Source organism: Gossypium hirsutum, chromosome A11 (genome assembly GCF_007990345.1).
Source record: "Gossypium hirsutum isolate 1008001.06 chromosome A11, Gossypium_hirsutum_v2.1, whole genome shotgun sequence".
In the NCBI taxonomy this organism is placed as follows: Eukaryota; Viridiplantae; Streptophyta; class Magnoliopsida; order Malvales; family Malvaceae; genus Gossypium; species Gossypium hirsutum.
The window spans coordinates 28,924,659-28,942,470 of NC_053434.1; the positions used below are offsets into that span (position 1 = coordinate 28,924,659).

The following is a 17,812-nucleotide window of genomic DNA, read 5'->3' on the forward strand; positions in this document are numbered from 1 at the left end:
AACTGATTATAATTATAATTTTAAAATATCAATAATAAATTAAATCAAATTAATTTGAAAGGTTAAAATTTTTATTACAGAAAAACTAATCCAAATTGAGGACTTGTCTTTTTCTTTTTTCTATTAGGAGGATTTGTTTAATTTAGAAGAACTCAAGAGGTTTAAAAGTCAACAAGACAGAGTGGCATCCTATTAGAGGACTTTTCTTTTTATATTTATTTATATATACTAGGATAAGTAAAACACATATTGAAATTCTGGTTGCATATTCTAATTTAATATAAAAACCATGTGGAAATTTTGTGTTAATTTCTACCCCCTTATATTTCTGAATTTATAGAAACAAGAACTAAAGTTTACCATCACAAGATTATTACCTTAGCTGTGATTTTTTTTTTGTTAAATTACTTTCTTATTGTAAAATATAGGAAAGAAATAGTATATAATTTTATGTTTCTACTCATCCATTTTTTTTAAAGTAATATTTAAGTAAATTCTTGTCAACAATGATAATTTTAATATTTAAATTTAATTAAAATATCCGGAAAAAAAAATTCACTTTCACTTTTTCTAATTATTTGTTGGTAAATAGATACATGTTTAATAACAAATATAAACTTTTAAGAAGCTTTTATATTTCATCTACTTTAAATCTTATGAATGAAAATGATAATAGTTTCATTTAAATTAATTTCGAATTTAATTAAGATTATGAAAATAGAGGAAAAGGAGAAATGATAAAGAAAGAGGCGCAACACCCTCTCCTCAATTTCTTTGAAAGCAATGCTATTGGTAAGAAAAGCAGCAACTTTTGACCAGTGAAGGTTGTATTATTTTCATATTTCAGGGCCTTGATTTGTGCAGCATATACGAAAAAGTTTCATCAAGGGTGTCATGCATGGCGTATAATTAATTAATTTTTTAATGCTTTTCAGATAAAATTGAACGACTTTCCCGTTAGGTTATCTACTTTCTGTAAAATTTCACCATATTCCTGGCAAATTACAATAGAACTTTGAGAAAAAGTAGTGCCATTTTACTTCCACACATTAACTTTTAGGTACAAAAAGCTGAAATGGTGCAAAGAAAATTACAGTTAAACAATGGCATCACATGCAAGTATAGAAGATTATTAAGAAAGCAGCATGTGTTTATTTGTAGATTTCCACCACTTCCACTCTATCTTATTCTACTTAAAAATCACATTTTATTTTCAAATCATCACTCGAGCAAAGTTCCATACCACTTCACTCAACCCATTGAGAATTATCGATGAGAATGAGCTCTTTAAAATATATCACTAAAAATAAATAAATGGTTTCCAAATTTTTTGTACTCACGAGAGCTGATCATCTTTTGGAGGATTACGACTATGTTATAGATTTGTGAAATGTTTTTTTTATTCTCAAATTTGAAAAGGCAGGCAAAAAGAAGCACTTCAGTTTGAGTTCTAATATATATATAGTGTTTGGTTGAGGGTACATAGATTTGGAAATGAAAGTCAAAGGGGGATGGCACATGGCCAGTTGTAAACAAAATGCTTTGCAATTATAGACCAAGGCTTTTGCTTTTCCCATATCGAGGCTTCTACTTATTATAAACCCTTTTCTCAACTCCAATTTAATTCACCCATGTATCCTTCAATGTTTAATATATAATATTTAGGGTAAATTATATTAGTAGTCATTTAGTTATGTTTTGTTTTTAGTTATCTAATTATGAAAAATTATAAAATTGTCACTCAATTGTTCAATTTTTATTTTTTTGGTCATCCAACTAGCTTAGATTTTTTGATGTTTCTATTTTTACGTTAACTCGCCAATGACAAAAAAGGACAAAATTGAATATTAAATGACCATCTTATAATTTTTTATAGTTGTTGATAAAAAAAATTAATAATTGAGTGACTATTAATATAATTTACCCTAATATTTATTAGGATAAAAATCACTCACCCCTCAAGTTTACTATAAAATATATAGTTTCACTTATAGTTTGAAGAATACTCTAAGAAAATTTAAAATAAAAAGACAATTAACTCTATTTAATTTATTCGTTTACATATTCTTTTAATTACAAAATAATGAAAATTTAATTCTATTTTTAAACTACCATAAAATTAAATATATTTCACTTATTTATTAAAAAAATCTATTTCACTTCAATTAAAATAATGTATTTTAAATTTATATTTAATTTAGTTCATGTTAATCTTTAGATGAATTTATTAAATTATTTTTATAAAAATTAATTAATTATCATTATTTAAAAAGTTTGAATAAAAAATTTACTAAATAATAAACGAAAAAATAAAGAAAAATGATTAACCACAAAGAAACAATTTTGAGGATAGAACAAATAAATAGAAGGCTTAGTTGAAAAGAGATTCTTAATCCGTGCTTTTATTAGAGTTAGGTTTTTTTTTTTTTTTTTCGAATCAGATACCTAAGCTTTATTTCTGTAACAAATGTTGATCCTTACCGCTGTCAAAAAGAAAATCTCAATAAAATCTAATTAAATAAAAAAAATTAAAAAAGAAATCCTCCCCACCAAAGCTCGGTAGGGAATCGCATTCCAGTTCACAGCCAAAGCAACCCATCAATATCTGTTAGCATTCATGAGTGAAACAATGTGGGGATCCTGAAATCCCGTTGTAACATTACATCCTTAAGCTGCACCACAAAAACAATCTGAATCAACTTCAAATGCAGCACTATTCCCACCACCTCCTTACCTTACCACACCAAGGATTACAGCTCTTCTTTTCAAACGTATTTGTGATTTGTGAATATCATTGAAAGCTCCTCATTCAGTATGAGATGGCCTCTTTGGAATCAAATTCAGCCATAGCATCAAGTTAGATTAAGTTTCAATTTGCATAGTTTTATATCGCCATTTAATGGAGCATTAAAATACTCAAATGTCTCTACTGTGCATTGGCTCAAACTTAGGGGGAGAGATAGTGGTGAGAGAGAGGGAGAAAAATGATGTGACACCTCACACCCGACTCAATCACTGAGGTCAAATATAAGATACCATATTCGTAGTTAAAATAACTCAAATTAACTCGTACATTGAATTCAACGTGATAATCAAACATTAATCCCTAAATAACCCAACTGAACACATCAATTTAACTTACTTAGCATGCAACCTACACCTGTTTCATTGAGTAAACACCATGTAATGATCATGCATACCAACATAACGTCATATTCATACCACTTCACATATAGCTTACAATTCACTAGCATTCTAAATTTAAATCATAGAAAGGGGTTCTAAAGCTAGCTTTGACACTAAGTACATTATATTCTAAAGATTATACAAACGTTGCTTAGTTGAGAAGTGAGCCATGGATACTGTCGAACTTTTTGTATCCATGAGACCTAATCGTCACTGAATTATTTGTTTGTCTTCTGTTTTTATCCTTACGTTGTTCCTCATTTTCAACCTTGCTCAATGACACGAGTGTAGAAATGATATTAATTTTTAATCATTAAATATATAATTCAAACATTTCACTTTAGTTTCCTTAAATCTTATTATTTGAAATTCTCTTATTTTACTATTTACCCAATCAAATCTAAATCCGATTTACAACTATTCTCCAAGGACCTCAAACTATCATTATTTACTAATAAATCTCATAGTCCTCATTTTTTACAAATAAATCCTTAGTGATTTAACAAACATCACCTTCATTTCTAAGATGTATAACATAAAATTTAAATTCAACAACTCAGATTTCAGGGCTTTCTAACTTAATATTCTACATTAAAACTTCATCAATTTATTAATCTAACAAGTGAGTTTTCATATCTATCATTGCTTATAAGAATCACAAAGAAAACCTTACCAATATTTCTTACGGCAATGAAGGAAAACCAAAGCCAAAACTCCTTTCTTCTTTCTTGGTTCGGTGGGAGAGGAGATGAGAATGAATAAGGTTTGCGTCTCTTGCTCATTTACTATACCTTATTTCCATTTAATAACATTAATCAATGGCTCAAATTTCTCATGAAAGATCTAGTGGATGTTTATGGCATTGATCAATGCTTACTACTAACTTTTAAGTCAATTATGGGTCAATTAAGTTTAAGTCCATGTTTAATTGTTTAGTATAGTAAGGACCTGCTCAAATCTTAAATCAAATCTCCTTATTTAGTCACCTTATAATTTAATCTTTGTACTATTTATGTAATAATTTAATCAATTTAATGGTTCAACTGTTCTACCCTCTAACTTCGTGCTTGTCTCTATCATTTTTTGTTTTAAAATTTTTGGATGGCTCAGAAATTGACTTTTTTGGCACCAATAGAAGCCAAATTGTTACAAGCGAGGAGGAGAGGGAGGTGTTTTTTATTTTATTTTATTTTATTTTAATATAATTATTTTTATTTAACATTAATATAAAAATTTTATTTAATTATTTAATGAGGTGATGGCGTGGCACTTCTTAATTAGCTTTGACTATTCTTTTAACGGAATATAGCGATAAAGATCAACTTCAATTACGAAAAAAAATTTAAAATCAAACTCAAACTCAAGCAAATGACATAATTTTGAATTAAGCCTAAATTGAATAATAATTAAGTGATAAAGGGTAAATTTATCCTTTTATTTAAAAATCATTTAATAATTAAAACTTGAAGATAGTATTTTTTTTTATTTTTTTTTGTCAAGCTTCAACAGGTAAGTGGGTATCTTTCAAACCATAAAGATAATCGGTTCTTTTTTTGTTAAGGGGGTAGGCGAATTTTATATCGGTTTAAATATTTTACCTTCTAAAAAATTTAATTATAAAATATAAAAAATTCCATAATTAAAAGATAAACAGTTATAAAACAATAATATATGATAAATAATATAATAAGAAGGTTAAAATATGCTCCAATTTCTTGTATTTTTTTATACACCTGGAGTTTAATTCCTCTAATTTATTTTAAAAAAAAATTATAAATTTGAAAATACAAGTTCAATTGTTAACACATTAAAATTCTTTTGTTTAATTCAAGTTCAGTAGAAAATTATATTTTTTGTTACATAATTATCAAATGAGTCATTTCTTTTAATTTTAAGATATCACACCAAGAAAAAAATTATTTTAGCCATTTATTTATTTTTCTCCTTTTTAACCCCTAAACTTGTATTTTTTAATCAATTCATCCCAAAATGAAATGAAAAGGTTAATATTTTTTAACTTTGCGAACGATACATACGCCAACATTTAATTAATTTTTTTAAAATTTAAAAATTCAAAAATTATAAAAGTTATTTTTAAAATTTAAAAATTATTAAAAATTTATAAATTTTTTAATTTTAAAAAATAATTAAATGTTGACATGTCATCTACATGGTAATCAATGTGTATGCCATGTCAACAAAGTTGATAAACGTCAATTTTTTCCATCCATTTTGAGCGATTTAACAAAAATGCAAATTCAAAAGTCGAAAGAGATGCAAAAATAAATTAAAAGCTAAAATGATCTTTTGTAAAGTTGAAAGGCCACAGAAGTAATTATGCCTTCTTTGTTTATTTATAAAATAAGAAAAAAAATAAAACACCCTCATAATAATAGACTTGTTCATGGGTCGGGCACCCGACTTAACCCGAAGGCCCGTCCAAAAAGTGGAAGGATTTGGGTAAAAAGATACGCCCGAAAAATTAGTTGGGTAAAAAAATAAAGCCCGTTTAAAAAAACGATCTAAGCCTTGAGTAAGGCATTTTTTACCTAAGCCCGACCCAACCCGAATTCACGAAAAGACAAAAAAAATCTATTTTATTTCTATTTTAATGCTATTTTCTTGTTACTCTCTCCCTATTTTGTTATTATTTTATTGTTACTGTTTGAATATTGTATAACACTTGTTTTATTATTAATTTTGTTATTATTTTAAAAGCATTTGCTTATTAAGTTGCATCTATTGTAGTAATTTATTTTCAATTTGTTGAGAAATATTTATTTTAATGTTTTTAATATTTTTGATGTATTATATATATTTATAAATTATATAAAAAGGTTTAATATGGGCAAGTTAGGCCGAGCTTAGATTTTAACATTTTTATTTAGGCTAAACTTTGACAAATTTTAAGCCTATTTTTTTGGACTAGGCCTAATATCTTGGTTGGGCCAACCCATTAACACCTCTACATAGTAATATAATTTATTTAAAACATTTTAATAATTTCATTGACTAAGTTGATATCGAATTAACTTATGACACCAAGTTAATGATACAACTTAAAAAATAGTATAGATATACTAATTTATAATTAGTTTTCTATTAAATGAAATTATTAATAAAAAAAGTTGCGTCAGATAACAAAAAATTGAGAGCAGGAGCAATTCGAAGCTGGGTAAAACGGATCTTTTAACAACTAGAGAAATGATAACATTATTGAATTAATCAATAACACAGACAAAAACTTCCTAAGGTAAGTAATGAATAAATAAATTAATTAATATACATTTGCACTAGAACATAGTGTGTTGCGCTGTGGAACATTAGTGGAGTTATATTTTCATAGGTTGACTGATGTCATGATCTTCCTAGGGCAACATTACAATATAGGAATATAATAAATGGTTTTAAAAATACTACAGCTATTTACAATCAGCCTAGCTAAGGGGTTGGTTCATCTATCATTAACTTTGGTCAAGAAAACTCAACAGAAAGCCACTCACAATTCGGCGAGCTACAGGGTTAGGGATACTTCGACACAATCTTCCATCAATATATGCCAGTATTCCTGAAAGCACAAATTTGGCTATTCCCCATTTCCATATGAACCTTACCTTCTGCACTTCTCCCGTGTCTGCAGGGACAATCTCTTTCGCTTCATCTTTCTCTGCTTCTTTCTTCGATTTGATGATTGCGATATATTTATCTGCTTGACTTCTTAATTTACGGATTGCAAAACTTACAAACAGGTGCTCACACAATGTTATGATGGTTGGTCCTATTCTCCATTCCTGGAGTAACAAATTATCCTCCATTAATAGAATGTGAGACTCTAACTAGTGTGGCAATAAACATCAGTGTTCAGCACAGTCCATTTACAATTACAGAATGCACACATGCATGTTCCCCTTTCTCGGTATCCTTTTTTCCCTCTCAGAGATCTCTATACTGTATTTCCAGTTTCCAAAGAGATGCAGAAATCAAAAAGGCCCACTTAAAAAAACAAAGCAGAGAGAGACAGAGACCAATATAAATGGGAAAACACAAACACATATGTTATCATTATACAAATCAATCTTGCACTTACTGGATACTAGAAAACGTAGTGGAAAGGATCAGAAATGGCAACTTGGATTGTTCAAGAACCCTCCAAAGCACAAAAATTTAATAAAGTGGCAGATTAAATTGATGGATAAACTTACACTTTCTCCTTGAACATTGCGAAAAGGGTGGGAAGCTGTTGAAGGATCTCCTTTCAATAATGCTTTGCTTATAAGAAACCCCTTCACACTATCCATGATCTCATTTATGAGGGAACTGTTAGGAGGTAGATTCTTGAGGAAAACCTAAATATAGAATAAATCAAATAAGAGCATGTTTGAAACTCATCCGTCAAGTAGGTAAGGCAAAGCAAGATTCTGAAAATGAAGGTGGATTGGGAAGCCAAAATTTGTCCTCAAAAGCAAGGTACTTGGATGAACACTTTGTTAGAAGTGATAATATAATTATGAAAGACCCACATAAATTAGATGTCCCCTTTCGCTGCTATCTAAATCTCAAATAAATAAATAAATTTTGTTGCAGTACTGATATTTCTATTTTCTCACTTTAATCAGTTACCTGGTCATCAATTACTCTCACTCGAAGATATTCTTGCCTGTACATTGAGTCTAACATAGCTTGTAGGTATCCTTCAATGTACAACTGCAGAAGTTGAAACCTCATCAGTGACCATTAAAGCAAAAGTAAAACAAATACATTAATAACTCCAGAAAAAATCAGCATCCATTGAGCAGTGAGGCAAAGCAATAACAATCTGAATTCCTACAGAAGTAATCACATAAAGATGCTGCTAAATATCACATGTAATAAAACACTAGTTTTCAAGTGTGTTTTTCAGGTGTATCTGACACAACTAGGTATCTATATCCTCAGCATTATTGGTCAATACTGCTTTCATTACTGTAAAAGGAGACTTGAACAGAACAATATGATAAGAGTACAAAAAACTGAGATTGTTACCTCATCAACCCCAGGACTCCTATCAAGCTTGATTTTTCTGTCTGGCCCACTCCCCATCAAGGCTGTACCCAGGACCGAAGGCTCCATAGCCAATTTTAATATTCCTTGGTGAAATCCACTCACCTTTAGAATAAACAGTCGACTGTCACTTTCAACAGTTATCCATGGTAATACTTAGAAAATAAGCTAGAAAACTTATGCAAATTTATGCAAAATGACACATTGACTGGTACCATCCCATTGAAACCACTTGCTTCTGCCCCCTTCAAAACAGAGTCAGATATTTCGGTAACAGCAGCAAAAATTACATTAGAGCCTGCTGTTTTTAGCTGCAGAGTTGGCACAGAAATAACATAGGTAAGTGCAAAGAAAGTAGAAAGAAAATCACATTCCTTATTGAAGGTTCATAGAACTTACTGTTTTACCCAGATCACCAAAGTAGCGTTTTGTTCCCGAGAAACCTTTACCATCAATACATCTACTGATGAATTTGAAGGTACCTGTGCAAAATGAACAAAGCAGAAATAAAATATCTCAACTTACAAACAGCCATAATCAATTATGATAAAATAAATATATCTGAAACTAGAACCTGAACTTAATCACAGAATATGCAGTCCACACATAATCAGTGCCTTGAAAAGTAAAGTCCCAGAAGTAAACAATGAATCTTTTATATTTCTCATAACTCTTATAATGCAAAATAAAAAAATAAAAAAAAGGGAACTCCCAACTCCAGTTTCATTAATGTAGCATATGCACCTAAAATCTAGTGATGATGACGCTCTCATATATGCCCAAACAAATCATGCATGCAGAATAGGTAAAACAAATATCATAGATGCCAATATTAATTCCAAGGTAAACCCATACAGGAAAGGAAGACTTGAGTGAAAAAACCATATAGAAACCATACCCCATTTGAAACCAGGAAGATTCATCAAGCCTTGAGAAGGATCAAAAAAGATATCGAGGGAAGACGAAGCTAAGTCATCAAATATCGATGCAAAAGCTGGGGGCAGTAGTTGGCTACCTTTAGCAATAGAAATGGACCTCATGGCATACCTGGTTAATTATATCATTCTGAAAGTGAGGATACCATAGTTGCAAAACAAGCAAAACATAAATGAAGACCTTACCATGAATAATGTTGTGCACATCTTATTAACAATTCACGAATTGTTACTAGAGCATGAGTAACTGAGACACCATTTAGCTCCACCGCCACCTTTTTTATAGGAGGAACCTATAGAAGCAAAAGAAAAGTTTATAAGAAAAAGGAAAATGACCCTACTCAAGATGACACCAAAGAACGCATGTTTCACTATATAAGAACAACTAAAATCAAGCAAGCATATATTAAGAGAGAGCACAGAACACAACTCTCACCTTTACCACACTATGTAGCAATGTTCTCAGAGCTTCCTGGGCTGAATTATAACTAGAATAGGATTCCCCAGGAACAAAAGTTGCAATAATCTGTAGGTAGAAGATATATTAAAACTAATGTGGCGGTTAAGACAGTCATCAAGAAGAAATAAAGCAAAAAAATAGTACCTTTATTGGGTGGATCTCAAAATTGTCAAAATAAAACTGCTGACTCGGAGAATTTGAGTCACTCAGAGATGTTCTCCAAAATGAGACGATTTTCATCAAAGTATCCTCATCAATATTCAAATCAATTGGCTGCATAAGAAAAAGCAACAAACTTTGAGCTGCTGTACTCTGTTCAGGAAAGTAAATAGTACCTTCAAATTTAAGCTATTTTTCACAGTTCTCAACACCCATAGTTTCTAAAAGAAAACAGAAACAAAAGGAACAAATGCTACAATGGTTCAGGATAGATCCCAGAAAGATAGATACAGACTGCCTCAATATACCTGCAGAATAACAGATGAATATTTAACTTGTTTAACATCAGAGCCTGCTGAAAGTAGGACAAATATGATTTTGAGTATGCTATCATTTGCGTCACTGTCATCTAACCGATGTCTACGTAGCATTGATGCAACAGGAGCTCCCATCCACTTGACATCAACCGTCAATGACTAGAATGATGGTTAAATCAAGGAGCTATTAGTACTCACAACACTAAAAGTATATTAATTTAAACTCTTACCACATTTTAAGGTATCAAACACATGGAAATAGTTTACCTGTACAGCAATCTGGTTATATTTCTGTTGGTCCGTGAACAAAGAATCCAGACTAATGTTATGAAGCCTTGCAACAGCAAATGGTGTATAACAAAGTGTTCCACTCTGGTTTAAATCCTTGACAATATTATAACATCAAACAAAGACAATTAGTTGAACAGACCAATATCATCACGATGCACTTTACCAAACCTATGATAAATATAAAATGCAATCAAATAATCAAAGTCTGATTTCTACTTTTCATGCTGTCCAATTTTACTTTTTGGGATTTTCACTTTAGCAAAATCGAAATCTTTTAGCAATTTAGTCAATCCAAGGTCTATTCTATATGTGTTTCCAAAAGTCCCTTTTAAGTGTAACACAGTTTTTATGCCTTAAGTAGTTAGTTCACAAGTCAACAAGGCTTCATGATTGAGCACCTAAGACCAAAGTAGAAGAATATTCAGTCATTAAGGCCCGGAAGAGAATTGTCTAGTTTGGCACAATTAGATCTAAGCAGATAAACATGGCACCTGCAAACCAGAGTGATATTGCCCTTTGCTAGTTTTCTGAGTTCAGACTATGAAGGAATGAAATTATCACACAAAGAGAGAGGGAGGAGAGACCTCTTTTGCCTTCTCAAGCAATTGGATAGCGAACTGGGAAACTCTCATCCGAATCTTAGCACATGAGTGAAAAGTTTTGTCTTGCTTATGACTATCTGAAAACTCACAAATCCGCAAAACGCGTGTGGGACCATCTGCATATACTTCATATCCCACCCTTACCGCATTCATGCCCTGATGCTCACCAAATCTACTTCTCTTACCCTTGGATTTTTTGTCAAAAAGTATATGAGATGCTAACCTTTCTTGTGTAAGTTTATAAAAGGGCTTCCATGTCCGCACTTTGTCTAAGTTGATTTCTCGCGGCAGATTCATATCTACAAGGAAAATCAGCATAGCCATAATTTCATAAGCATTTTTCTCAACATTTTAGCTATGGACCACTAATGTGTATATTCATGTAACAGCCCTTAACGACTAAATATGCTTTGTCTAAGTATCTGCTTATTGATCTAATTGTATATTAGTGTAACAGTAAAAGCATAGTAGAATTCTACAGAAAACCGTAGAAGAATATATTTTCTAGCAGCATCCCTGTCTAATCCTCCACCTAAATTTTCTATGGTACATGAACACTTCTATTCCAACTAAAGACAGATGAGAAAATATATAATTCAAACACTATCTTAAGTTTGACACATCAAAAATTATGCTCACTGAAGTCAAATGAACTCATTATCAGAACAAACTTAAGGCTCACAACAGAGTGAGATCCAAAATAGAATTCTCAATTATAAAATGCAAGAAAAAATCAATATACTTGGACGTACAAGTTCTTTATGAATCCCTTTTACTTGTTCTATTATGAAAATCAAATTCCAGCAAACACATTGCAAAGCAATTACACAATAAAGAATAAACCTACAGAAACTTATCAATACTAGCTGTAGCAGCGACCTTAAAATGTATGTTAATGATATGAACAAGGCATTTGCATTCAGCTGGTTTAATTGTTTTCCACGAAAGTAGAAACTGATTTACCAAGGCATTTTATGCTAATATATATAAAAAAGAACCTACATCTCTCTTCCGAAAAGCAGCCAAGAAAGCCCTAATGGTGAAAAGGCAACTAGCAAGATTAGTTCATATCAAATGCAAAGTATAATACCCATACTCCTTTTTCTCTAACAGTCCTGCTAAAACTGGATGATGGTTAACAGAAACCAGGAAACCATTACGGGCCTATCTCCATGGAAATCTCCAAAAACTAATTGAGGATTGCCAATCGTCGTGAAATGTCAGTAGAAATCAGTTACAGGTCATTTTTCCTGCATCTTCCTACTTAAAGTTTTAGGGGAGAGTTCATAAAAAAATCCACAGGGCCCTAGTGCAGTTAGAGGATTCATTTGGTTAAAGGTGGGAACGGTGCAATGAAACAGCTTAAGATGGAAGTTAACATTAATTCACACATCTGTTGAAATAAAGTTTCTCTCACTTTCAAGAAACTGCTGATCTCAGTGAAATATACTTATGCATTCCAGGAAACTTTTATCAAAGTGTTTGGTTTATAAATCATATAATACATTGTCAGAAATTCAAATGTCTAATCAGATTAACAAAGCAACCGTCACATTCAATGCATCGTTCAAGTGGTGTTTTCCACTGATTTTGAGTTGCTCTACCTTCTAACTTTAAGCTGGCTAGATCAAGTGGCATACAGTTTTGCAACCATCTTGATGAGAACCCGAAGACCAAACTTAAAGTAAATAAAAGATATTGCCTGGCATATTCACTCAAATAAAGAGAGAGCAGAAGTTAATAGAAAAGGATATGTGTGCACCCATTGTGAATACTCCACATTCTAGGAAATTATAAAACTCAAACGTGTAAGAAGAAACAGCACAAATGATAGATCCAAACATGTTGCATAAGGAGTTTGACTGTGCCATTCTCCAAAGTTCAAATGTTAGTTATGTTGATTACATCATAATTACTATAAAAATACATGCAAGTTTGGAATAATGAGGGGCAAGTAATTACCATTTAGTATAACAATCAGTTTACGAGGAAGTGTAACATCATCCCAGGTATAATCAACAAAGCATTCAGATCCAAGAAACTCTGACTCTGATGAATTCTGGGAAATTTCCAATAATAATTATCAGTAACAAATTAATACATATGGATTGCCTTAATTGAGCATCAATTAATTAGACAGAATAAGTAACATGGACTCAAAGCACAACCTTCTGATAGTAAGTGAGGGATGCACCATGCAGATAATTCTCAATCCGATATGGTAGCTTGCTGCTTGGTGGTTTTTGGAAGCGCACTACAATTGTAGAACCTTCTTCGACTACATGAACTTCTGCAAATTCTGCAATCTTTTTGTCCTCTGCTGTCAACTGACTAGAATGCTTTCTAAATTTTAGGAAAAAACGTCCTAATGAAGTGATGCATAATGGTCCTGACCAGTCCAACTGAGACTCATTCAACCGAAACTGAATATATATTAAAGAACTATCAAAATCATTTCTATGCTTTTTGATGATATTCTCAAATAAACTGTATTCCGTCCTCTTGCCAATTTCTTTCTGCAGCAATAGTGCTGCACTCTGTCTACTGTTGATGGAAATCATGCCAGCTGTGTCAACCTTCACATCCAAACACCGAAAAGGGGAAGAACAAAGAAAGTAAGAACTTGAAATGCATAAAAGAAAACTGCATCCTACATTGGTGGGTACAGACCTCCAAATTACACTGACGAACAGTAATATTTTCCTCTGACTCATTCAGCACAACGTGCCTTGGAGCAATTGTTATTGTTTGTGAAGGAACAACACTATTCAAGGAAGGCGCAATAGATACCCCAAACTTTGCAATATATTTCACTCCAGATCTTTCCGCTATCTCCAGACTTACTTCTGTAGGGCCTGATAGAGTATCCAAATCAATTTGTGGTTCAGATGCAGGATTTTCGAATAACCTGAGATGCATCTTACAGGATCTGGCGACAGGAGTGCACAAAAAAGTTATAATCAATGAAGAAACCAAAATATCAAATACGCTCTGATCATAAAGGTAGATAACGAACTTTAAATGCTAATATAACAGTTCCAAAAAATTTGGCTTACCGCAAAAACCATGACCCTGTTGACTTTGGGGGTAAAAATAAACCTAATTCAGGACGAATGCCCTCCATTTCATTTCTGCAGATGTTCATGAATTACGGCCATGAAGTATATAAGAAAGCATAACCCAGCACTTTAAGAATTTACAGAGATAGAAACTACCTAAACGGAGGCTTCTGACCAGAAGCAAAGAAGAACATAGAGAAATCGGTATCATTCTTCAGGATATATGGTGTATAAACAGTAGCCTGTAACAGACAAATAGTTCAGCTAATACACATGCTCTGGAACTTGTTAAGCATCCATCCAAAAATCAATCGGTAATAAGAGGAGGGGCCCAACATTAAAACCACAGGGAACCTAATATCTAACAGATGTGAGATTACACCACTTAACACTCCCCTCACGTGTAGCTCACAGGGCCTACATGTGGCCAACCTTACCAGGGGTCAGGTTTGAAAAACAACATAACAAAACCTTGGTTCTCATACATGTTAAGCATCCAACCTAAAACCAATTGATAATAAGTGGAGGTACCCAGCTTTAATATAAGACCATAGGAAACCTAATATCTAGCAGATGTGGGATAACACTTAATAGAACTTCTACAGCAAACAAAACTAAACATGATTAAAAAAAAAAAAGGAAAAAATGAAAACTCATTATACGTGTGCACCTCAGAAAATATATCATCAAGAAAAATTTAGAATATATCACATTTGCAAACAACCTCTAATATGCCTTTGTATCCACGGGATAATCTTAAGGATGCAAAGTATTTTCCACCACAGAAATCCAGGTCAATGTCCAAGCAACGAACACCAGTCTTATGCTTCAGTAATTTCTTGACCCATTCTCCACTATTTACTGGTTTAGATGTTGAACTAAAAGCAGTTAATGAAACCAAAAAGTACATTATAGCAGGATTAGCATAAAAATCAACAGTTGATCTGCAAGGTAGAGTTGCCTCCTTCCCAATGTTGTCATGGCCAGTAGGGGTACATGAATCTGCAACAAGATGGAAGTTAAAAGAGTAAAAATAACATACATTATTGTTCAAAAAACTCGCAGGTCATACTTGTCTCAGTCAAAAGCACGTGTATTTCTGAGTGCAGAAGATTGGAAACTCGCACAGTGGGGAGAATACAAATTTCTTTCTGCTCTTGTAGTGAAATTGGTGCATTTCTATTTTCAAGCCCATCCTTGGACTTATCAGGTTTCATGATAGGAACTTCTCTTCCAATGCTTTGAATTAAAAAGTGCATGTTAGAAACATGTCCAGCTGCAGATTTGACTGTACAGTAGGCCGTGCTAAAGGAACATTTCACTGATCCAACAGATAAAGCCTTTCGTACTTCATAGCTTAATTTATCAAAAATTCCAGAAAGGCGAATTGCCTTTCCACCTTTAATCTCATCTGACCACTCGACTGAAAGTGAAGTATCAGATTGTATCAAGTCATTTGACATTTCAGGTCTAAAAGAAAATAAGAAGTTACCTGCATGTTGTCACCAACCACATAAAGCTCATAAGATTTTGAAATGATTTCAGAGAATCACATGGAAAAAGCAGAGTATTCCTTCACTCCTCACCTCCCCCAGCCAAAAAAAAAAAAACTTTTTTCTCTTTCTTCCCTCCTTTGTCCCAAAGCACTCAAAATATTGTCTTCACTATACTTAGCAAATAAACAATGGCAATAGGTAGAGAAAAAATTAAAAATTCTCCGCTAATGACGTCATCTACATAAAAGTTAACGTAATCAGGAGGAAACAGAAAATATAGAATAAAGACAACTCCATTTAGAGTTCTACAGTCATAAGTTTTTTTCTGGTTGAGCACCCTCCCTCCCTCCCTTCCCCTTCTTCCCCCAATTAATAAGGCAATTTCAGAGGAAAACAAAAGATCTTCGCTAATGACACTGTCATCTGCATAAAAATTAACTTAATCAGAGGAAAACATGAAATCTAGAATACATACAACTCCAGTTAGTGTTTTGCAGTCATAAGTTTATTCTGGCTCAGCACCGCCCCCCCCCCCCCTTTTTTTCCCCAATTGATAAGGCAAATTCAGTAAGTCACAGTTTTGAGTTTGATCTGAAGGCTAGCTACACTGACATATAATTCAAAACATCTAGAATACAGACAACTACATCTTTTAATGTGTCTATGTGTATGTGTATGTGCATGTGCATGTGGGTTTATAATAAGCTTAAGATATATAATTATGAAAATACTCTCTAAAAAGTGATCTAATTTATCTAATTTATGAGGGAAGCTGACTACATGGAAAAGAAAGCAGTCTATTGTAGCCAGAAGAAGTGCAGAAGATGAAATTAGAGCAATGCCACAGACAACTCCAACTAGTGTTTTACAGTCATAAGTTTATTCTGGTTGAGCACCCCCCCCCTCTTTTTTTTCCCCAATTGATAAGGCAAATTCAGTAAGTCACAGTTTTGAATTTGATCTGAAGGCTAGCTATCCTGACATATAGTTCAAAATATCTATAATACAGACAACTAGATCTTTTTATGTGTCTATGTGTATGTGTATGTGTATGTGTATGTGCATGTGCCTGTGCATTTATAATAAGCTTAAGATATATAATTATGAAAATACTCTATTAAAAGTGGTCTAATTTATCTAATTTACGAGGGAAACTGACTACATGGCAAAGAAAGAAGCAGTGTATTGTAGCCAGAAGTAGTGCAGAAGATGAAATTAGAGCAATGTCACATTGCATTTGTGAGGGAATCTAATTAGAAAGGATGTTGAAAGAATTAAAGATCTCTCCAAGAAATTCCATGAAACATTTTTGTGATAACAAAGCAGTTTATAAGCATTGCGAAAAGTCCCATTCAACATGATCAAACTAAATTCATGGAGATTGATTGCCACTTCATCAAGGAGAAGACAGAGGAAGGACTTCTTAGGCTAGTCTACACATACACATGTCAGCAGACTGCACATTCTTACAAAGGCATTACCTCAAAACATTTCAAGAACTTGAAGTCGAACCTAGACATGATAGATATTCTAGCCCAGCTTAAGGGGAGTGTGGAATTCAAGGCATGGAAAAGAATAAATATTTTTTCTCCGAAAGTTTCTCTTTCTCAACAGAAACAAAGAGAACATCAATCAAGCAGGTTCTTTTAGTGCCTATCACCTTACAAAAAAGCATGCCTATGCCCAGCAAGTGTGCACCAAATCAAATGTGCCTAACCCAAAAGGATTTGATGCGCTTTTGCTCTTGAGCTAAGGTGCAAGGTCTAGGTGCACCTAAGAACACCTAGACAACAAGGTGATATCCCAAAAGAAATCCCTTATGTGTCAGAATAGTTAAAACTGAAGGGCTAGTCAAATGGAGAGAATAAATTAACTTAAGGCCAGGGAAGGGGCAGCATGGCATTAGAATGCAACACAGATTAGACATTTACTAGTTTAAAACTATGTCCAAATAATTATGTTTAATTCATTCAAAGCTTCAACCAAACTGATGACACATAACCCCAAATGCATGTGCAAGAAAAAGGACATCTGTTCTTGAACAACTTTGGTAGACACATGACCAACCAAAGCCCAACCCCTCCAAGGTCATAATACATATTGTAAGAGCCTAACAAGGATACTGATAGAAAAGATGAGGATGTTCAATCACACCAAGCAAAGGAAAAATAAAGGATAGTAAAAAGGTAGATTTTAAACAGCAACATTAGCAACACATACCAACATTTAACGACATCAATGCTTTCCTAAATCCTCCAGACAAATGT

General features: G+C 32.6%; 1 protein-coding gene across 1 annotated transcript; it reads right to left on the reverse strand.

Annotated features, from left to right (window-relative positions):
* Nucleotides 1-6,440: 6,440 nt before the first annotated feature.
* LOC107897004 (vacuolar protein sorting-associated protein 13b) lies at nucleotides 6,441-17,806 on the reverse strand. The gene is made up of 21 exons (XM_041081779.1): nucleotides 17,766-17,806; nucleotides 15,122-15,541; nucleotides 14,774-15,051; nucleotides 14,206-14,291; nucleotides 14,047-14,121; nucleotides 13,661-13,919; nucleotides 13,159-13,566; nucleotides 12,953-13,049; nucleotides 10,973-11,289; nucleotides 10,365-10,481; nucleotides 10,089-10,256; nucleotides 9,766-9,894; nucleotides 9,598-9,687; nucleotides 9,348-9,454; nucleotides 9,125-9,273; nucleotides 8,626-8,708; nucleotides 8,442-8,537; nucleotides 8,209-8,331; nucleotides 7,807-7,890; nucleotides 7,389-7,532; nucleotides 6,441-6,977 (listed from the first exon to the last, which is right to left on the reverse strand). The coding sequence occupies exons 1-21, from the start codon at nucleotides 17,779-17,781 to the stop codon at nucleotides 6,651-6,653; spliced, it is 3,573 nt and encodes a 1,190-aa protein (XP_040937713.1). The 5' UTR covers nucleotides 17,782-17,806; the 3' UTR covers nucleotides 6,441-6,650.
* Between the last annotated feature and the right edge of the window lie 6 nt (nucleotides 17,807-17,812).

Coding starts and splice junctions, on each gene's coding strand:
- LOC107897004 (XM_041081779.1), bottom strand. Junction 9,455..9,597: donor TGCTACATAGTGTGGTAAAG/GTGAGAGTTGTG, acceptor TTGCTTCTATAG/GTTCCTCCTATAAAAAAGGT. Junction 8,538..8,625: donor TTGGTGATCTGGGTAAAACA/GTAAGTTCTATG, acceptor CCAACTCTGCAG/CTAAAAACAGCAGGCTCTAA.